This window comes from Scardinius erythrophthalmus, assembly GCF_964197995.2.
Source record: "Scardinius erythrophthalmus genome assembly, chromosome: 2".
NCBI lineage: Eukaryota > Metazoa > Chordata > Actinopteri > Cypriniformes > Leuciscidae > Scardinius > Scardinius erythrophthalmus.
In genome coordinates this window covers 40420648-40443883 of record NC_138222.1, presented here as the reverse complement: position 1 = coordinate 40443883, position 23236 = coordinate 40420648, and the positions used below count along the sequence as shown (strand labels likewise).

The window sequence follows — 23236 nt, the reverse complement described above, 5'->3', positions numbered from 1 at the left end:
AAAGGTCAGTGAAAAAAGGGAGACATTGAAGGGGACGATTCATAATTTGTAAAAAGAAATGTACAGCAATATCAGAGGTTAACCACAAAAATAAGAAATTACACTGACCATTAATCATGTGAAATACAAGTATTAAAAAATACACATGGATATTTTAGCACCATATACTGTGTGTGTGTATATATATATACATAAAGTAGCGACTGAATGTACTGTGTCCTCTCTTCAGTAAAGAAATTCTCTTCACATCCTTCTCAATCAAATTAAGGTGCTCATATGCACCTCAGTGCCAGGATAATTATAGGTACTGCCTCATCTTTTGCAATGCATCTTTTTTTCTTTTTTCCTTTCTGTATCCATTCTTGACAGGACATCTCAAAGAAGAAATGGTGGTAACACTTTACAATAAGGTTCAGTTCGTTAACAGAGGTTAATGCATTGGGCATCATCAACTAACACATAGCATTTATTAACGTTACTTTCTCAGATAGTATTTTTTTTAGATTTCAGTTAATCTTGGTAAATTATAAATTATACATAATTAACAATGAAATATAGTATATTTATGAATTGCATTAACAAGTTAAAATAATCTATTTCCATTATATGATAATGCATATGCATGTATTGAGTATATTGATTGTTATAGTGTAACTGTAATTGTTAACTGTTAGTGCCCATTTGCAGATACTTGTAGAGAAACTGGAAATGGGATACCATTAATTTAGTGCTCAACTGAGGCAATTTAAATCAAAATCTTTTCTGAAATGTACAAAGTATCACTTTTTTCCCACAGGTGACTCAAACTTCCTCTATTTGATTGTGAGAATTGGATTTGTGAAATTCCTTTGAAATGTCCGAACAACCAATGTCCAAAAACAAAATATACTCCCATGAATCTCTTACTGCAAGAGGTTTATGGAGAGGCAGAGCCACAGATATTATTGCCATGCTCTGTGATCCACTGAACCCTCTCAATACTGGACTCAGTCCTAAGGGGAAATCGGCAAACGTTATTCTATATTATCTTCCAGTCAATCCAGCTGTTCTCAGTGGCCTTGAACTCACATGATCCTTCTACTAATCTCAAATGTTCAATTCTGGTCTGATCAGCCTTGCAAGAACACAAAACTGATGGTAGATGAAAGGTGGATGACGCAAGCAAACTATAAAAAGCAAAGCTCCACAATTGCTCGGTTCTGATTCAGAGTGACACCTCGAGGCGACATTCACCTTGAAACTACAGTCATATTTAAAAAATTTAAAGTGTTATTCAACCATGTCTAACCAAGAGCTGAAGAGTCCAAGCTTTTAGCAAATCAATTTATGCTTGAATTTAAGAAGTGGTTAATGGGTATTGTATTTTTATCAGTCTTAGCAGAGAGGCAAGATAAGAGCTTCTCCTATTGTATAATTTGTCTCATCCCTTCTCTATCTTTTGATTTTGTCCTTTTATTGAAACAACTCACTCCACTGTTGTACATGTGTCTTAAGGAAGATCAGGAGGTTGCCATGGAGACACCTTATATGGCGTTTTACCTCATATTTAACAGACTGATTGAGACTGAACCTGAACACACCAAAATATGTATAGACAAAAATATCTTTCAGTTAGGTTTATGTTTGAAATAACCACAGAATAACAGGGGAATTACATTTTTTCTAATATAATAAAGCCCATCCTCACTTTGATAGATTTGAAAGCTCTAGTAAGTATAAACAAAAGACTGCCTTATGGAAATTAAAAACAACGCGTGCATACAAGAAAACAGAGATTGTATTGATGAAAAAAAAGTAGCCTGATCTGCCAAAAATATACTGTTAGTAAATATGACGCTTTGTGTGAGTCTTTAGCGCCCTCCTCTGTCAAATCTGCGTATGACAAGTAAAATCCATCTTGTGTTCTCCAGTAAAGTATTATAGACTACCTATTTGCTAATTTCTAACACGATGAAAAGTTTATGAATAAATATGTAACTGTCACGGTGTAGATTTAGCAGAATCTGTCTGAAAATAAAAAACAGACTGGAGAAATTAAATGTTGGTTAGTTTTAAAAACCCACTATAAAATGATTTGTTGTATGTATTTATTTAACTATTACAGACATTCTATAAGAGCAATAAGCCTCTCATAGCATTAGTTTGACCACAATGATGGTTTTAACATGGTTTTAACATCAGCCTTGAGTGGCTGTCGTAGATATTGTTTTGTTAGCTGCTGTTTAGTAATGTTGAGGAATCTCTATACATTTTGTGTGTTTAGTTGGAAGCCAGAATCTGATCCACCCAGTCGCGGAGCTCAGTGACACGGGCGTACACACCAGGTATACTGGTGTCACAACGACTGCTTCCCCAGGACACAATACCCACCAGTGTCCAGACATCACCCTTCTGACACACCAGAGGACCACCAGAGTCACCCTAAACAGACAGACGGACAAGAGAGTTATGGTGAGAGAGTTATATAGAGAGAAATTGTCTGAGGAAGTGAGGAAGAGAAGATAGTCTTACCATGCAAGAGGAGGCACCAGCAGCACCAGCACAAATCATGACATCATGGATGTTGCTTCCCCAGTAGCTCTTACAGTCCTGGTTGGACAACAGAGGCAGAGCAACTTGCTGGAGCTCATTAGGGGTGAACAGAGCTACACACACACACACACACACACACACACACACACACACACACACACACACACACACACACACACACACACACACACACACACACACACACACACACACACACACACACACACACACACACACACACACACACAGAGAGAGAGAGAGAGAGAGAGAGAGAGAGAGAGAGAGAGAGAGAGAGATCATAAAACATGTTAGGTATTGTAAATATATTATAAACATGTACGCTACCATTCAAAAGTTTGGGGTCAGTAAGAATTTTTTTTCTTTACTTTTGAAGTAATTCAAGGGCGTAGATTTGGTTTGACCATTAGGGGGGTTGAAGTTTGGGTGTGCCTCCTGATGCCTCCTTTTCATGTGATCATGGGGGGTTGTAATGTATAGATTTAAATATTGGGGGGGTTATCTCCCCCCCCCCCCACCCCAATCCCCCCACAAACTACGCCCCTGAAGTAATTAATACTTCAGTAAGGACAAGCGACAGTAAAGACATTTATAATGTCATGAAACATTTCTATTTCAAAGAAATGCTGTTCGTTTGAACTTCCTATTCATCAAGGAATCCAAAAAAAATTGTATCACGGTTTTCACCAAAATAAAAGTTTTGCTAGCTGTGCCATCACAGGAATAAATTACAGATTTTACTGACCCCAAACCTTTGAATGGTAGTGTATATTATGTAATTAGAGATCAATAGGCATATCTATAATTAGCATTATATCAATTATATAACCATTATAAAATAATAATAATATGTTTCAATAATATAATGATGTATTATTTGTATTATCATTTTGCTGTAGAAATATATTCTAAATATTCGAATTCATTAGACTTGAATGAATATAAAATTTTGAAAGATATTTCTATTGATCTAGAACCAGAAGCAAGTATGTATAATAGACTGTGATGTTATAGATAATCAACCATTGTGTTTGGTCACTCCCCAGCCAGAAGTCACACAGGTCATGCCAGGAGCAAATTCGTCTGAAGTCTCAGCAAGACAAACAGGAGACACTTGGGCATTCAGTGAGACGGGGGAAGTCAGCTTGATCAAGGCAATGTCATTTTCGATGGTATTGGAGTTCCACTTAGGGTGGGTGAACACCTGTAATTGTGATTAAATCATAAATTTCATGTCAAAACATAGAAAAATCAGTAAATAAATAATGAGGAGAGATAAACATAAATGAGCATATACAGAGTAAAGGTTTAGTATACCTAAAAAGCATTAACATGTTGCATTATTATTAAGTGGACATGTAAGTGTCCAGCTCTTGCGTGTTATTGAGGTATACGTTTTAAGCCTCACTTTTGACACTTTCATAGTCTGCGTGTCCTCCTGAGTGTTGCCGCTTCCCTTTTTATGCTCTCCCAGGATCACACGGTGACTAGTTCTGGACATAAGCAAGAGAGGTTTATTAATCCACGTCTATCCCAGGATTCATGCATAGGTAACGTAATGATTTAACTGTGATTAGTCTAAGTTAGCCTCACCTCACACCGCAGTGAGCAGCAGTCACAACCCAGTACTCACTGATCAGAGAGCCACCGCAGAAGTGCCAGCCAGTGAAGTCCTGTAATTTAAACAACGCATTGGCAAAAGAAAGAGACAGCGAGAGAGAGAGAAACAAATTACACTTTGTAGGCTATAAACTGTGTAGTATAATCTACTATTAGCTACTAACATTATACCTGCAAGGAGACCTGCCAGGGCCAGGAGTGAGGAACTGCCTCCTCACCATTCACAATGCGGGCATAGCCACTGACAACAGGAGGAATGGCAGGAACACCACAGCCTAAAGAAAAAGGAAGAACAGGAGATTAAAGAAGAATGAAAATTGAATGAAATTTTATAGTATAATATAAATAGGCTAATTGACCAATGTTTTCGTAAATGCAAACAATACATTTTTTTAACATACTGTAGGGTGCTGGTGACTATACTGATCTTTTCAGTAACTATGAGTATGACCTTAAAAAAAAAATAAAAATACTTCCTCACCATAGGCTGCACTAATGAAGGCAACACAGGACAGCAGCCGCAGGAAAGACATTGTGCAGAAGACAGCATTATTGATAGTAGAAAGTCCTATTTAACACCAAACCATGATTTCGCACACCAATGAGGGCATGGCCACCTGATGTCATGGTCAAAAATTAACCCTGAGAGTCTGCATCAGCTGGTCTTCACCTGTGCAGAATCCCATGATTTTACCAGTACTTGAACATTGCCATGTTTAACATGCAAAGTACAGTGCATTTTCGCATAAACCGGGTAGTTCTTTCTAAATATGCTATTAAACACTTCTGTTTGATTGATTTTATTTTATTAATTTTATTATTTTATTATATTATTTTATTTAAAAAATGTTCTTATTGTTTAATTAATTTAAATTGTTTTATTTGTTGATCAGGTTTTCTTTTTAGGAAAATAATAATTAAAAAATGTAAAAACATAAACAACTAAATATTTTGCCAACTAATCCTTCACTGGAAGGTTCACATTTAATTTGACTCTCTTTTTTGAAATATGAATTGTGTCATCATCTACTCACCCTCATGACCCTGTATGACTCTCTTTCTTCTGTAGAACATATATGTATATATTGCGAATTTTTAGTATTTATTATTTATTTTTATTTATTTAAAAATTTGTTTTTACATTGAACTTAATGGTGACCAAATCGGTTTGGTTAATATTTTTGTTTGGCAAAAGCATTAACATAACTTCTTGTTCATAGATTCCATTACGAAAACACATTTGCAACTGAAGAATAAAAATAAATAAAAAATAATAATAAACAAACAAGCGAATATACTCTAAATACTGAATTGTTCTATTATTTTTATAATTACATATTATTTATTTTATTGTATTATTTATACATTATATATATTTTTTTATTATTAGTTCTATTATTTATTTATATAATTATCAAAAATAATTATTTAAATATGGATTTTGTTTTGCAAATTAATAATCACAAAACATATTATAGAAGTGGTAATAAGGATGAAGGGGACTAGGGATTTTTCAGGCATCTGGAAAATTAGGATAATTAAAAAAGTTCATATTATTTAATGATAAGTTGATGAGTTATATAATGCCTTTATATGGGGTTTCTGGAATACTTACAAATCTTGATAATAGGTGAAAACTCAAAGTAAATGTGTCAGCAAATTTATGTAGCAAAATATGTAAATGTGTGGGAAGGACTGGTATATAAACCCTCAAACGTTGGTGAGACGGCCCTGATTCAGAAATGGCTTTCATTTGGATTCTGTCGTGTCTTGCTTTCATTGGAACTGCCTATGGTTTGTTGCTTTTTTTTCCTCTGTAAAACAGATTACAATTTTCTAATAAAAGTGGCTGTTTTAATACAAACCAATCAAGGGCAGAATGCTTTGATTTGTATGAACATTTCTACAATTATTTTTTTATTATTATTTTCAAGGCTGTGGCGTTCCTGCCATCCCCCCTGTTATCACTGGCTATGCCAGGATTGTGAATGGTGAGGAGGCAGTTCGTCATTCCTGGCCCTGGCAGGTGTCTCTGCAGGTACAAACAGACATCATTTTAATAGATGACATATGGATAATATAAACACATTTAACAAAACAAAACATACATATATCTTGGCTAAAACATCCATAAATAAATAAAACTAATGTCTCATTACAGGACTCCACTGGCTTCCACTTCTGCGGTGGCTCCCTGATCAACGAGTTGTGGGTTGTGACTGCTGCTCACTGCAATGTCAGGTAAGACAGTATTAAAAGTATAAACAGTATAAATGATTATTATTACTATTATTATCATCATTTTTTATTTTTTATTTTATTTCAGAATAAGTATGTTTTTCTATTGAGTAAAATAAAACGGCGCAACTCTGAAAGACAAAAAGTTTTTTTTTTTTTTTTTTTTAGGACCTCTCATCGTGTCGTCCTGGGTGAGCATGATCGTTCCTCAAACGCTGAGGCCATTCAGACCATGACTGTTGGCAAGGTGTGTTGACTCTTCATATTTTCTGTATCCTGCCTAAACCACTGAGACAAGGTTTAAACAGAGAGATGAGAAAACTGCAGCGAATGCTGACGTATCTGTATCCTCTTCCAAAAGGTTTTCAAGCACCCTAACTACAACAGCTACACCATCAACAACGATATCCTCCTGATCAAGCTGGCCACCCCTGCTCAGATCAACACTCGCGTGTCTCCTGTGTGTCTCGCTGAAACCAGTGACAACTTCCCTGGAGGCATGAAGTGTGTGACCTCTGGATGGGGCCTGACCAGGTACAATGGTGAGTTTCAGAATCTCTTTTCATTTCAGCATTTTTATAATTTTTGCATTTATTTAAAAAATATTTACATTTACAATGATGAAACTTTTATTTTAGTTTTAATATATATTATAGCATTTGTTCAGTTTTTATGGTTTAAGAAGGTCAAACTTGAGTTAGAGCTCTGTCCTGATTTATTTTCTATGTTGAAAGCTTTTAAAATGCTGCCAATCTGTCCTTTCAGCCCCTAGTACCCCTGCCCTGCTCCAGCAGGCCGCTCTGCCTCTGCTGACCAATGATGACTGCAAGCGTTACTGGGGAACCAACATCACTGATCTGATGATCTGTGCTGGAGCCTCTGGTGCTTCTTCTTGCATGGTGAGCTCCCAAATAAATTTATGTGACATTTATTTCTATAATGATTAATGAAAGTTCGTCTTACATGTATAGGTAAATGTTTTGATTACAAACTCTTCTATGTGTTTTACAGGGAGATTCTGGTGGTCCTCTGGTCTGCCAGAAGAATGGAGTCTGGACGCTGGTTGGTATCGTGTCCTGGGGAAGCAGCACTTGCTCAACCAGCTCGCCTGGTGTGTACGCCCGTGTCACCAAACTCCGTGCCTGGGTTGACCAGACCATTGCTGCAAACTAAAGCAATGTTTATATAGTAGTTCTTGCTCATAATTTTCAGCAATAAAGTTTTATTTTGAAACAAAAACAACCTGTTTGTGTTTTTTGTAGAATTTTTTATCTTTTGTTATATAACTTTGTTATTCAATAACTTTGTTTACAGTGGACAATGGACTTTCAATATGTTTGAGTGAATTTTTATTATTACATCATTTTAATATTTGCAAATTCATCAGAACATTAATTATTCGAAACTGCTATAAGTGCAATGACCCTGTTTGTTACTTTCTTCTGCAAAAGAAGATGAGATGACAAATGTGTATATATTATAATAACAGCCGATCATCTCGAAATCAAAAGAAATCATGTTTTCAATCATGTTTTCTATAATAGCTAGCATGCCTGGAGCTCTTTTACAGTAAATGAACTTTGTGAACGACTATGCAAAAAAAAAAAAAAAAACAGTGACCAGGACAGAAGAGGAATAACATATTTTTTTTATTTTTTGTATGTTACATATACTCACAAGTTATTTTTTGTAAGGATATGAAAAAATGAAGGAAAAAAGGAAAATGTTAACTGATATTAATTTAGTTACCTGCCATTAATTTGTAATCTATAATAATAATAATAATAATAATAATAATAATAATACCTTTTATTTATGGGCGCCTTTCAAGGCACTCAAGGACACCTTACAATATAGAACAAAGCAATAAGTACAAAACATACAAACACATCGATGCTACACATCATACAATCATTTCATTAAAAGCTATTCTAAAAAGATACGTTTTTATCTGAGCTTTAAAACAGGAAATTGAATCCATTTGGCAAATGTGCAAGGGTAATGCATTCCACAGCTTAGGCGCCACACAACTAAAAGCTCTACCACCAAACGAACTCATCTTGTAGTTTGGCACAGACAATAAGTCTGCAGAAGATGATCTCAAAGATCTGAGAGGTGTATACAAATGAAGAAGATCTGACAAATATTGAGGAGCCAGATTATGAAGTGCTTTAAATGTAAGAAGTAATATTTTATAATGTACACGAAAATGAACAGGAAGCCAATGTAGATGGTAAAGAATTGGAGTTATGTGTTCAAAAGAACGTGTATGAGTTACAATTCTGGCTGCTGAATTCTGTATTAACTGTAGTCTGTGAAGCTGTTTTTTCGGAATCTCACATAAAAGGGAATTACAATAATCAAGCCTAGATGTAACCAAGGCATGAATGAGAACTTCAGTATGTGTTGAGAAAGTGAAGAACGTAGTCTAGTAATATTACGTAAGTGAAAAGATGCAGTACGTGAAATGTTATTAATATGGGAACTAAAAGAAAGCAAACCATCAAAAATAACGCCAAGACTTTTCACCTGGCTAGAGAAGTTAACCGGGCAATTATCAATGAGCAAGGGGAAAGATTGAGCTTTAGATAAAGCAGACCTAGATCCAACAAGAAGGGCTTCAGTTTTACCTGTATTTAACTTTAAAAAATTATTAGTCATCCATATATTAACATCCTGCAAACATTTAGTAAGATTAGAAGGGGTATGAGAAGCATTTGGTCTTGTGGATATGTATACTTGTGTGTCGTCGGCGTAGAAATGAAAATAAATACCATAGGAACGAAAAATATAACCAAGGGGCAGAATATAAATAATAAATAAAAGCGGACCCAAAACAGACCCCTGCGGAACGCCGTGAGTGACCGAGACAGGCTCTGATTGAGCAGTCTTAATCTGTACAAACTGTTTTCTGTCACATAGATAAGACGAAAACCAAAGTAAAACATTATTAGCTACTCCAATGCAGGCCAGTCTTTCGAGTAATACTGAATGGCTAATAGTGTCAAAGGCAGCACTAATATCTAAAAGAATAAGAATAGACAGGAAACCAGAATCAGCAGCCAAGAGAAGATCATTTGTAACCTTAACAAGAGCTGTTTCTGTACTATGATTGGATCTAAAACCCGACTGAAAATGCTCATAAATGTCGTTATCTTGCAGATGTGATTCTAGTTGGGTTGCTACTATTCTTTCAAGGATTTTTGATATAAAAGGCAGATATATATATATATATATAGTTCAGATGCAAAAGCCTCTAAGTGCCATCTGAAATTTTCTTCTAGAATGATCATTTTTATCAGGCTCGTATATTTAAGTTCAATAATTTCACATAAATGGCAATGCAAATTACCTATTAATTGTCATTTAAGTGAAATCACTTAACCTAAATATACAAGCTTTATAAAAATGATCATTCTAGAAGAAAATTTCAGATGTCACTTAGAGGCTTTTGCATCTGAACTCTTCATATATATATATATATATATATATATATATATATATATATAGTGTGTGTTTTATATATTTTAATTATATGATAACATTCTTGTAAGAAGTTTTATAAATATACTGCAAAAAATATAAAAGCATAGAATAATTTAATAAATGTTACCGAATACAAACAACAACAACAACAAAAAAACACTGTTACCACTCTAACCCCCTTCAAACCCAATAGCTTTGGACAGCCCCAAATTTCACACTTTATCATAAGGGTGCTTGTCAAGTTTTTGCTGTGCAATTGTGAATATATCAGCCCAATAAAGTAATTTAAACACAGTTAATGTTAACTGTTAATCCAATAAATCTTAAGACATTGAAAAAATGCTAGCCTACTGGAATGGTACTTATTGTTAATGAGCTGTTTCTTCAGTCTCCTTTTCAACTCTTACTTTTCTAAGCAATAAGCAATATTGCATGCTTCTAGAACCACTAATGTTGCTGCAGTTTCAATCCCATTCAGAACTCTTAGGATAAAAATGAGTTCCACATGAATAAATATAGGGCTGAATTCAGGTTGATTGGGACACTTTTTTGCCATTGAGATACCTGAATACAAAATGACTTATGAATAAAAACATATTCTAACAAGCTCAGATTATCTTTGAATGAAATCTCGTAATATTCACATTTTTAAATATTTGATCTTAGGTATATCAGTGCAAAGTAAATTGGTTGCAGTATGCAAATAATGTAATTATGTACATTTACAGTACATACAGCTGAACTGATGAACATACGTGGAATAGGTTACCTAAATAGAAATGAGCTGGGAATCAGTGCAGATGTGGACACAGAGGCCTTGAAACCAGGAACACGGCTTTATCAGTGCGTATGAAAATATAGCTATTCAGGTCAGGGTTATTGCAGTCAACATAATGACTTTTGAAAAATGTCTGTTACGCAACAAAAAGTAGAGGAGAAAAATTAAAAAATTCATTCAATAAGCTTATTTGATAAATGCAAAATATGAAATCCTCTAATTAAACTTACAGGAAGCTATTGTGCAGTCTATTTAACAGAGAATATTACACAAAATAAGAAAGAAATAACAGCTCTCGTGAAATATGCCATAGCCATTTTGACCACGCAGGTATTATTAACTATATTCATTCATATAACATGGAGGTTATCACTTTTCTGAGTACAGCTGTCCTAAGAAATGTTTTGAATGAAACTGAGAAATTTAAGATAATATTAGAGCAATTTTCAATCATTGTGAAACTGAGAGAATTAACAGCATTCATATAATATAACCTGCATGTTACTGTATATGAATGCCATTAATTCTCTCAATTTTCAATCATTGTGAATCAGTGAAAGTTAAAGGCATTCTTTCATGGGTAATTGGGTAGTATTTCTGTAGCTCCAACAATATAGTGCAAGCAAGGTGTTAGAAATGCCATGGTTAAGGGTTTAACAACCAGGGGATGCACAAACTGATAAAATGATTACTTTCAATGCAGTTTAAGTCTGTCAAATGCATAAATATAAATGTAATTCAACAATGAAAGATTTACAGCCGATTTAAAGCATCCAGAAGGAGGGGGCATTATCTTTTGTAGGGGTGGAAAAAACTCTCTCTTGCAAGGTGCACAATATCCCACAGTGGAGCGATAAGACGTCCAGCATATGAATGAGGACTGAATATATAAAGCCCTCAGAGGAGCAGACAATATTCAAGTGCAGCAATGGCCTTCTTGTGGATCCTCTCCTGTCTCGCCTTCTTTGGTGCAGCCTATGGTACAATCCTGTTTTTCTTATAATAAGATACCATTATATCAGCCTTTAAGCCTGGCTAACCTTTATTAAATTGTGCTCAGGATGCATGAATCTGTTAAATTTCTTTGGTGCAATTTTTTGGTCTGTTAGGCTGTGGTGTTCCTGCCGTTCCCCCTGTTATCACTGGCTACGCCAGGATTGTGAATGGTGAGGAGGCACGTCCTCACTCCTGGCCCTGGCAGGTGTCTCTGCAGGTAAAACTGGTGTGAAAAACAATGCTTTTTTAATGCTAACTCAAAAGACTGAATCATTAATTTCGTCATTTTAAATTTATTACAGGATTCCACTGGCTTCCACTTCTGCGGTGGCTCCCTGATCAGCGAGTGGTGGGTTGTGACTGCTGCTCACTGCAATGTCAGGTAAGAAAGTATTAAAAAGTAAACCTTAATGCCTATAAGGATCAATTGGTGAATAAGTTTGAATTTCAGTTATCATTATATTTCATATGGTATTTATAGCCTATTGTTCTGCTACCAAAGATTTTGGGTTATACCGTTTTGATTATCTATATATATTTTTACAGGACCTCTCACCGCGTCGTCCTGGGTGAGCATGATCGTTCATCCAAAGCTGAGGCCATTCAGACCATTGCCGTTGGAAAGGTGTGTAGACCCTCAATATCTCTTTTATTGAGTATCGCAGTATTTCCTGCAGAATTCTGTTTTGCCAGTGGGAAGCCCCTGTCCAAATTCACTACATAAATATAAAGCACAATCGCTTCATTTATTAGAAATATATACCAGATGCATGAGATGATGCTCATGCATAGCATTCTTCATGCATTTGACATCACTGAAAATATTCAGTACAACTACTATTCAGGTCTACCTCTATCATTGTAACAAATTTCATGGTTTAACTATGCAAGGTTCAAATGGATGCCCGTTCGAGAATAAATAAATAAATAAAAAACAAATAGGGGCTACATCATTCAGTGCTTAACGGCCCCTAATAACGACAACTTGCAGTTCAGTAAATTAGTCAGTTGTTGATTCACTAATGTATCAGGGGTGCGTTTCCCAAAGCCAACTACCCAGCAAGCAATAGCCGTCATTTCACCATCTCGGTTAACTAGACCTGATATAGTCCGGCTATGAGTAACCCACTTCTAGACAAAATAACCCTGAATTTGATTACATGTCATTTTTTTTTCCAAAATAACTTGCGAGATGTATGATATTCCATCATGTAAGCAAAGTCAACAGTGATTACAAGGTGTTTGGTTTCATGTCTTTGACATGTTGTATACGTAGCCTGTGCGTCTATTCCTGGGCTATGGTTAGACGTCTATTAAATTTTCACAGACAGACCCAATTTTTTTTTGTCTCTATCACCATTATATTCCATCACATTCAATACAGACTGCAAACACACACTCACAAACTAGGTAATATGATTGCTTTTCACGAAAGATTCAGCAGCAGAGGCACAATTGTTGAAAAGCACTGCAAGAAACACTAGCATATATCCTACATGAACCATTGTTCTGAGGTAGTCTATTAATAGAAACATGAAGAGAGCGTTTCCACTGATTGCTACCTTAAAATTGGAATGCTAACATGTCTATATCCTCTTCCCAAAGTCCATCAAGCACCCTAACTACAACAGCTACACCATCAACAACGACATCCTCCTGATCAAGCTGGCCACCCCTGCTCAGATCAACAGTCAAGTGTCTCCTGTGTGTCTCGCTGAAACCAGTGACAACTTTTCTGGAGGCATGAAGTGTGTGACCTCTGGATGGGGCCTGACCAGGTACAATGGTGAGTTTCAGAATCTCTTTTCATTTCAGCATTTTTATCATTTTTGCATATATTTAAAAAATATTTACATTTACAATGATGACACTTTTATTTTAGTTTTAATGTTATAGCATTTGTTCAGTTTTTATGGTTTAGGAAGGTCAAACTTGAGTTAGAGCTCTGTCCTGATTTATTTTCTATGTTGAAAGCTTTTAAAATGCTGCCAATCTGTCCTTTCAGCCCCTAGTACCCCTGCCCTGCTCCAGCAGGCCGCTCTGCCTCTGCTGACCAATGATGACTGCAAGCGTTACTGGGGAACCAACATCACTGATCTGATGATCTGTGCTGGAGCCTCTGGTGTTTCTTCTTGCATGGTGAGCTCCCAAAAAAATATATGTGACAATTATTTATTTCTATAATGATTAATGAAAGTTCGTCTTACATGTATAGGTAAATGTTTTGATTACAAACTCTTCTATGTGTTTTACAGGGAGATTCTGGTGGTCCTCTGGTCTGCCAGAAGAATGGAGTCTGGACTCTAGTTGGTATCGTGTCCTGGGGAAGCAGCACTTGCTCCACTTCAACCCCTGCTGTGTACGCCCGTGTCACCAAACTCCGTGCCTGGGTTGACCAGACCATTGCTACTAACTAAAGCAGCCATGAATACTGTCTTTATTTTCTTTAATAAAGATGTATGACATGACTTTTTGTTCCTCTTTCTTGGATTAATTATTATAAAGGCTATATATTAAAAATCTATATTTTATTTTTCAGATAGAATTTATACACTACCAGTCAAGGGTTTAGACACACTTGCTCATTCCTTATTATTAGTCTTATTTTACCCATTTTAGAATAATCATAAAGTAGTCAAAACAACATCATTACACAGTAGTTCTCAAACAGGGGGACGGGACCCACTAGGGGCCTCAGCACAATTCTAAGGGGGCTGCAAGAAGATTAAAAAATGCAGTTATTTACACTTATGGAATTATGGACTTTTGTTATTTTAATTGATTATAATTATTTAATTATTTTAATATTATTGCCTCTCATAGTTTCTATAAAAAAAACAACAACAACATAAATAACAGAAATATCTTGTGGGCCCTTTTAAATATTGTCTCTGACAATGGGGAACTGACATTACACAAATGGAATTATGGGAATTACTGTGAATATAGTGACCAAAATGTTTAACAGATCAAAACTAGTTTACATCTGATCTTCTTAATAGCCACCCACCCTTTGCTTTAAATACACACTTTGGTCATTTTCTCAGCCTATTTTATGAGGTAGATCCTGTAATGCTTTTTACGAAGTTCCCATGAATGCTGGGCTTTGTTGCTTTTTTTCTAACCAATCCTTTCCCCACTCACTAGTCACTAGAATGCAGCTTTCCATTTAAGAGGCACCCTTACTCAATATACTGTTGTCAGGGCTTTGTTTGGTAGTTGGCGAGGTCACTTTGTAAAGAAAAACTGTGCGCCAATTGACTGAACTCGTAAAACGCATGCGTGTGACGTCATTGTTTTCATAAATTGTGTTTTTTTTGTAGTTCAGACATAGACAATAGTGGTATCGTTTTTAAAATCTTGCACTTTGAAACGTATTAAAAAGTTTGCATTTTCAGACCCTAAAAACGCCGTTTTCGTTTAAATGAACAGCCAAAATGCATAAAAGTTTTCCTTTTTTAATTGAAAACGGCTCCTTAGCCTTGAGTTTAGCCAGTTTGCCCGTCTGTCTGTGGGGCCTTAACACGACACCGTTTCTTTAGAAAGTGCCTTTGCCAACTATTGGCCTGGCATGCATAAATAATAATACAGCGTTTCCATGTAAACAGGGATCATTTTGACAACGTTGTCATCTATACACAAAAAACGCAAAGGAAAAACTTGTGTTTGTATCACCTGTATCATCAAAAGTTGTATCACCTGTTTCTTTGATTTGGTTTGGATTTGTATTTAACCCGCTCACTTGCACTCACTCGTTGACTGGCCTTGTTGTTGTTGAAATGTTCATGGACTCACCTTCTTTGCTGAGAATGCTTTAACTTACCTGTGTGTTTACTGTGTTTTTGGATTCCTGTGGGCTACGATAAATGAATTATGGAATTTTTTTGGACAAATGATATCATGAGTTCCTTTTTTTGTGCTACCCCTTGTTTTGCAAAATACTCCTGCAACTGGGTTCTTCATCTTCTGTGTTTGTGTGTTGATACACATGTTTTTTGGTAACCTTTTTGTAAAGCCTTTTTCCCCTCAGTTTTTCTTCTGCCTCTCAGTGTATGTGTGCTGTGCAGTTGTACATGGTTAAATTTCAATGTCAGGCGGTTTGATACTTTTTGTACACTCTTTTAGATAATACTCTTCACATCTGCAATAAGAGTTTATTGAATGCATATATACAAAATATTTCAGGCAATGAGTAGATATTGACCTAAAATTGCAATAAAACTACACCTTAAACTGCAGCAATAAAAGTGTTAAGAGCAAATGTGCACTCTATGCTTTGTGCAGCTTTATTAACACATTATTAACCATTATATTTGGTCTATATTAAACTTCTCTGTGGATAGTGTAAGGCTGTATGTTTGCACTATCCACATATACATGCTATAGCTGTATAAACTGTAAACGTTAAACCACCATTAGCCACTTCAGGGTAGAATTTGGCTCTATGCATATTAGTTTTTGCAGGTGTTGTCCATGCTACGGCAGTAACAGAAGGCTTTAAAGAAACGGCAGTAGCACGTATCGCAGGGGTTGCAGCAGGGCAGGTGGTGGCCCAGGCAGGACTGCTGATGAGGGATACAGCGGCTGGGGGAACGGGTGCCTCTTCTCTGAAGCCGTACAGCTTTACCCAGATCCTGTGGTTATGGCAACGGATCAAAAATACTTCAACACAGAGAATAATGTTATAGTGCTCAAACTTTTCAGACCAAGTACCATGTTAAATTATATCAGAACATCCAAGTCATCACCTTAACCATTTGAGCAATGCACTGCTTACATAGGAATGAGGGCTATGCTTTGGAGTAAAAACTAACCAATATTAAAATTGTAAACGGATCAGATATTAAAAGTAAAACATGAAAAAAAAAAACAAACAAAAAAAAAAAACAGGACAATTTAATTGGAAGGAACTGAATTATTTTTAGTCATTTGGCATACCAAGTGGAGGCACATACCACTGGTGGTACATGTAAATTCTGTAAGTCACATGATATTAAATGTGAAAGCCAAATGTAAATTAACCACCTCATCATAGGATCCAAGGTCTTCTAGCAGTTTTTCTTCTGCCGAGTTTCTTTCAAGGTGCTCCAGTATAGGTAGTATATCTGTGACATACAAAACACAAATGTGCCAAATATCTTTTTTTTTAAAGAAGTCCACTGTATCCAATTTGAAATTCATTAATTTAACACTTAATGTTAACTGGGATTTACACAATGAAGGACTGATAATTTCTGCAAAAATCTTTTGTACTCCCCATACTGATCAAAATGTAAAGATTATGTCCAGACAAAATAGTGTCCACTTTAAGAACTGAAATTATTTTATTTATCAAAACACATTAAATATATGCACATACATATATCAAACATAATAAGTTTATACAAACCTACCACTTATTTATTATAAGTAGCCTATTTTTCACATTTTAGAATAAAAAAGAAAAAGTCTGGTAAAATATCCCATATAAGATATGCGTGAACATTTGTAGTGTTCTAAATCACATTAAAATGTAAACAATAACAACAAAAATCTTAATCTCTGAAAAGATCAATAGAAAAAGATACACACCACGTTTTATTTTGGAAAATAACATCAGTCTAGAAACCTTACCTGTGTCAGAAAGAGCAAAAGAGTTTTCACTACGTCTTAGGTTTGGATGTGATGCCATCACCATAACATTTATCAAAAACCAGCTGAAGATGGCTGTGTTCAGCATCATAATCATTTAAACTCAAAAACAAGATAAACTTCAGCCACACTTTTAGTGATCTGGTTGTATTCACTGAAAAAAGAGAGAGCAGTCAAGAAAATACAGATTGAAAAGTCTTATGTATATGTTTGTGAGCAAGTGAAAAGTGTGTATTTTTCTAGTTGCACTGTTTTTGCCCTACAGTATGTGTGTGGATCTATGTACGTTTGCACATGTGTAAGTTATGTTTGACCTACCTGCAGCGTTCTACGTCCCAGGCTGAGTGTCTGCACAAGACTCCTCGATTTATAAGGCTCCTTGAGGTGGGAGGTGAGGGACACATGGTGCTGATCAGTGGATGGAGGTGTGGTCTCTTGTGCCTGGCACAACTTCCACACAAACACACACATACATGACTGCCCACGCAGTCAGGAAAAAATAAACAAACAGAATATCCTGGATGATGGTGTCTGATGGAATATTACTGTAATATGTTAGAATAAAAATAAATGCTGAAATATAAGAAAAAAACGTAACACCTATTTAAGATTTTAAAAATGTCAGTTTATTTTAAATGTATGAAATCATTTGAGGAGTGTGAAAAATTCATTGCTAGTTAGTGAAGCTCAGTAGGTTTGAAACATGGTTCTGTATTTTGAACCAATACTCAGAACAAAAATCAGTTGAATGATGCTTATTTTTTAATCGGATGTTTATTTGGCATATTTATTTTGCATATCTGTTGTTAACGTACACAATTTTATATCTATGTATTCAGTACATATTAATTTATTATTTGGCTCAATTTTGTGATGTTTCTCATCATAGCATCATTTTCTTTGACACCTTTTGACACAATCACACTTTTAATGCATCTTTAGCTTAATTTTGTGATTTTGCTTATTCCTGATAAATAAGGAAAATACCCTATTTGGTAATATTTGAGCTAGGCACTGAATTTGTACTTTTGTACTATTTTTCATGCTCATCCTATAGCTAACGCTCAGCACTGACCAGGAAACACTTCATTATGAAGCTAATACATCTATTATCAGCTGATGAATCCATCCTGCTGATTTACTGCTGATGACGCAATACAGCATCCATTTGTGTGGAAATAAATTGTTTAAGAGAAAGGACTTCAGTACTTATCTTTGTAAGGTCAGATTGGTCTGAATTGTTTATAAGTGGAAAATAGAATGTGCAATTAACAAAAACATATGTTATTCAAATAATTTTGTACAAAACAAACAGGCCAAGTCAGAATTGTTAGTTTATTTATCGAAAGACTGGTCTATTAGGATTAGGACGAAGTAGACACAAATGTATGATAAATCTCTCTCTTTAAAAATAAATAAATAAATGAATAAATACATCATGTGCGTATGCAATGCTTAACTGTCAGACAACTTCTCATCAACAAATGTTTGCTGCTATATACCATGACATGCTTTTAGCCATGCATCTAATATTGAATTAAGATGATTTCAGTTCATATCCTGCTCTCTGGAAAATATAAACCGCATATTTGAAGAAGTAATAGACTGAGTGTTTCCGTTGAAAGACAATTTATTAACATTTAAGTTTGCAGAAAAAATAATTTATCAGAGGGCAATGATGAGTTCACAGAAATCTGTTCATTTTCCAAAATGTACAATAATTAATCTTACGGTGAACACCATCATCTGTACAAATCTCTCCATTTATCTTTTAGGATGGCTACGTGCATGTTCAGTGTACTTCTTTCTCAGAAGGCCGTCTAAGTGCACCATACATAGTAGATTGCTGCCTGTCAAACTCCAGTGCCCTTTAAATAATGAAAAAACAAAGAAACATATTAGTTGATTTGTAATGATCGTGGATGGGTGAATACTGGGAATATAATAAATATAGTTTAAAAAATGAATTTTGCTGAAGGCCAACCAAAACATTTACATCCAAACATTAATTTAACCTCTTCAGCTCTGCAGCATATTTTGAATTTTTTAGAGGATTTGGCATATCTGAATTTAAAAGAGCGCCCTTCCCACATACATTGGAGTAAATGGATAAAAATGGTCTCATTTTACAGAAAACACTCTGAATTTTAACACAGTGGTGGAATAATGCATATATTATATTGTATATATTCACAATTTTATGATAAACACATATAAAAAGTCATTTTTTGATACAGTTTTTAATTAATATTTTATTTAAAAAAAAAAAAAAAAAAAAAACTTTTTTTTCTATAACCCTTCAGAAAGTTTCTTTTGATTCCACTAGGTGGCAGTAAACAGGGCCAAAAATTTTTTTTTTTATATCTCCTACTAAAAAAAAGTTATTGAGATTTATCTGAAAGGAGTCACTGGTGTCTTCAAATCTACTTTTACAGTCTCCATTTTTGATACCTAAAAGAATTTGGCATACCTGAATTTAATATTGCGTCCTACCCACATACATTGGAGTAAATGGATAAAAATGGTCTCATTTTACAGAAAACACTCTACATTTTAACACAGTGGTGGAATATTGCATATATTTTATTGTATTTATTCACAATTTTATGATAAACAAGGATAAAAAGTCAGATTTTGATTGATTTTTAAATTAAGTTTTTATTTGAGAGTCTGTAATTTAGGACCTGTTTGAGGTATTTCCCTCTGGAAGGGTTCTTTTGAATCCTCTATGTGGCAGTAAACCGGGACAAAAAGAATTGTTTTGATATCTCATTCTAAAAAAAAGTTATGGAGATTTATCTGAAAGGAGTCACTGGTGTCTCCAATTCTACTTTTACGGTCTAAATTTTTTCTTTCTGAAAGAATAGAGCATACCTGAATTTAAAAGAGCGTCCTACCCACATACATTGGAGTAAATGGATAAAAATGGTCTCATTTTACAGGAAACACTCTACATTTTAACACAGTGGTGGAATATTGCATATATTTTATTGTATTTATTCATAATTTTATGATAAACAAGGATAAAAAGTCAGATTTTGATTGATTTTTAAATTAAGTTTTTATTTGAGAGTCTGTAATTTAGGACCTGTTTGGTGTATTTCCCTGTGGAAGGTTTCTTTTGAATCCTCTGTGTGGCAGTAAACAGGGGAAAAAATAATCTTCTTGCTATCACCTTCTAAAGAAAAGTTATTTAGATTTAACTTAAGGGAGGAAAAATGAGAGGTATGAGAATGTAGCAGTTCTTGTATTTTATTATACACAGAGATAATAAACTTCAACAAAATAAATTAAATGTTTTAGAGAAAAATGTGCAGTCAGATGCCAATGAGGGCATCTGACATGTCCACACCTCCCATATGTTTATTATAGTCTTTCACTTTCACAAATTGTCCATAAAAAGCTGTGTGGCTCTGTGGCCTCACAGAATCACCAACAGAGGGTGTGGGGGTCTTGGAACCTCCTTGCTGCTGGTGCATGGCAGATCTAGCTGCCATTCATCACCACTGTCCAGACTGCAAAACAAAACAAATTTGTGAGAATTGATAAGAATTTAAAATGTGTACCTTGAAATGCAATGTAAGTCGCTTTGGATAAAAGCATCTGCCAAATGCATAAATGTAAATTTATAAATCCACATTGCGATTCAGAAATGCATGCTAATATTACATGCACAAAAATAATTCACATATGCATATAACAGATACAAGAATATAATATATTTGCATATCCACACAAGACAAATACATGAAAAATGAATGAGCACCACTCATGCATGCACTGATTCAAATATGAATGTAACAAACATGTAGAATGCATTTCATGTATAGATAAAAATGTGCTTTTACAGGTGCCTAGATGTGCTAAAATAATGCACACAAGCATGCATCTCTGCAACTGATGAACAACGATTGCCCACATGCATGCAATCAAAGCAACTAATGAAAAACGCGTGCAAAGCTACAAATATGCATGTAACATTATTTTAGCACATGTGGGGGGCGTACAGCACACAAAGCTTAGCAAAAGCTACCAAGCTTATTTGAACTATGGCATGAATATATGCATGCGCTGTGCTCGTTTATTATTGCAAAAATCATCTCAAATATGCATGCAACAGACATGCAAAAACATTTACGCGACGCACAAAAAATACGCACATGCTTAGCAATACCAACCATGCTAATTTGAATTAGCACGTGCATGGGTTGTGATATTTCTCGATCTCTGTTGCATGCATAATTTGCATTGTTGCATGCATTTGTCCATGAAATACACAGATACAATGTTTATAAGCTCGAAATGTGTACTTGTACTTACATTCAGGGTCTTCGCCAGGATTGTCTAACAGAATCGAAACTGGCATTATTGCTGCAAGTTTCAGTGTCACTCTGATCAAGCTCCTCCAAGACAGCATCCACGCCGACAAAAAACTTTCTTGAAGCCATTATCCAAAGACAAAACACTCCAACCAGTTGTGAAAACCTCGCAATCACTCGAAAAACATTGTCCAAACTCTCCAACTAACCCAAACTCAACTGCGATGATCTCTGCCAGCCGCGTAATAAGACCCGCCTCCTCAACTTTCCAAAAGGATATCTCGGGCTGTGAATGGCCTAGAAGCATGATTGGCGTGTCCCTGGATAGCTTAGAATCTCCGCTTTTCTGACATATGACGCAATGCGTGATGACGTCATCGGGATCGCTGCTATAGACAATCAAATCTAAGGATAATAAGAGTATTTGTCTGCATCGCATGTTTTGATCTGGACATCGGTGACATATTACTGTGCCATTTGGCCATGCATGCTCATAGACATGTGAAAATGGATTCATTTTGAAGAAAACAACCTAAAGAACGAGCTGATATAGAGTTTGAGGCTAGTAGCTACACAGGGAGTTAGTGATCCGAACAGGAATATGACTCAAGTGTTTGCTTGTTCAAAAGAATCGATTCTGTTTTCGTGATTCCTTGGATAATAATGTTACTGTAAAGTGTTGGATCGGTGAAATAAACTGCACAGTGATATTCCTGAGAGTGAGAGCTTTCATTTGATATATGACTTGTTTATTTTTGGTGAGTTTGTGTGATATAAATATGAAATTTAATATCATTAATATGATTTTCTCAAGGGGGGGTCATTGCGGGGGGGTCGAATATAGACCTTATTATCTTCTTTTATGTAAGATAAATGCAAAAGTGATGAGGTTGTCAGGAAAGCAGAGGTTCTAAGCTTTCAAACAATACCATATATGTATAGTTTTGTGCTGCACAACTTATAGATTTTTTTAAATGATTATGATTATGCAATATTGGACCCACCGGTGGGTCCGCGGTGGTCCGCGGGAGGCCGCAGAGCTGAAGAGGTTAAACAAACAATTAATGTGAAATCTTTTTTGAGTTAAGGTCCAGCTCAGCCCTGACTGACTTGGGTTGCTTCTGTTTGGATGGTTGACACACCTAACCAACACAAAACTCTTGTAACCTAACAAGGCACAATATAGGCCTATTTAATTGAATTACTTAAAGCATAAATAAATATTAAACAAATCAAATATAAAACAAATTAAATAGGAAATAAATATGTTTATGTAGCCTAGCTAATTAACATCAAAATGCAAATAAATTATTAATTTAATAACGAATCACTTGGCCAAGCCCTGTTTATAGAGGAAGAGGTTGTTACTGATCGACTGCTGCTAAATTCATTTGTTGACTCTTTTCTTGTTACGCGGCATATTGTGTGACGACGGGACCCGTGCCGCAGTTTTTGACCGTCCACTCTCCCACCTGCAGCAAAGGTGTGAAACCCCACCCGCGGGACCCCAATTCCTGTGTAGGGATGGTCTGAGATCAGTATTTAAGGTCTGATGGTCAGATGCTCAGTCACATGAGTTTGTGTGTGTGTGTGTTCATCCGGGTATTCGCAACTTCAT

General features: G+C 35.4%; 4 protein-coding genes across 5 annotated transcripts; 2 read left to right on the top strand and 2 right to left on the bottom strand.

Annotated features, from left to right (window-relative positions):
* Positions 1-2259: 2259 nt before the first annotated feature.
* ctrb.3 (chymotrypsinogen B, tandem duplicate 3) lies at positions 2260-4703 on the bottom strand (the record flags this gene model as incomplete). The annotated part of the gene is made up of 7 exons (XM_081389771.1): positions 2260-2421; positions 2512-2645; positions 3574-3754; positions 3959-4043; positions 4144-4223; positions 4342-4445; positions 4652-4703. The coding sequence occupies 7 exons, from the start codon at positions 4701-4703 to the stop codon at positions 2260-2262; spliced, it is 798 nt and encodes a 265-aa protein (XP_081245897.1).
* A 1206-nt stretch (positions 4704-5909) lies between these two features.
* Positions 5910-7638, top strand: LOC308682735 (chymotrypsin A-like). The gene is made up of 7 exons (XM_081352627.1): positions 5910-5964; positions 6105-6208; positions 6332-6411; positions 6577-6655; positions 6770-6950; positions 7174-7307; positions 7420-7638. Exons 1-7 carry the CDS (start codon positions 5913-5915, stop codon positions 7579-7581), a joined length of 792 nt encoding a protein of 263 aa, XP_081208753.1. The 5' UTR covers positions 5910-5912; the 3' UTR covers positions 7582-7638.
* Positions 7639-11600: 3962 nt separating this feature from the next.
* ctrb.1 (chymotrypsinogen B, tandem duplicate 1) lies at positions 11601-14135 on the top strand (the record flags this gene model as incomplete). Its single annotated transcript, XM_081352637.1, has 7 exons — positions 11601-11652; positions 11782-11885; positions 11971-12050; positions 12215-12293; positions 13274-13454; positions 13674-13807; positions 13924-14135. 7 exons carry the CDS (start codon positions 11601-11603, stop codon positions 14083-14085), a joined length of 792 nt encoding a protein of 263 aa, XP_081208763.1. The 3' UTR covers positions 14086-14135.
* A 1674-nt stretch (positions 14136-15809) lies between these two features.
* agrp (agouti related neuropeptide) lies at positions 15810-17641 on the bottom strand (the record flags this gene model as incomplete). Of its 2 annotated transcripts, XM_081359979.1 has the most annotated exons (4): positions 15810-16302; positions 16694-16773; positions 17282-17453; positions 17618-17641. In XM_081359979.1, the coding sequence occupies 3 exons, from the start codon at positions 17394-17396 to the stop codon at positions 16120-16122; spliced, it is 378 nt and encodes a 125-aa protein (XP_081216105.1). The 2 variants fall into 2 exon arrangements, with proteins under 2 accessions (XP_081216105.1, XP_081216104.1); XM_081359978.1 differs by lacking the exon at positions 17618-17641 and having other exon boundaries at positions 16120-16302; positions 17282-17390.
* Between the last annotated feature and the right edge of the window lie 5595 nt (positions 17642-23236).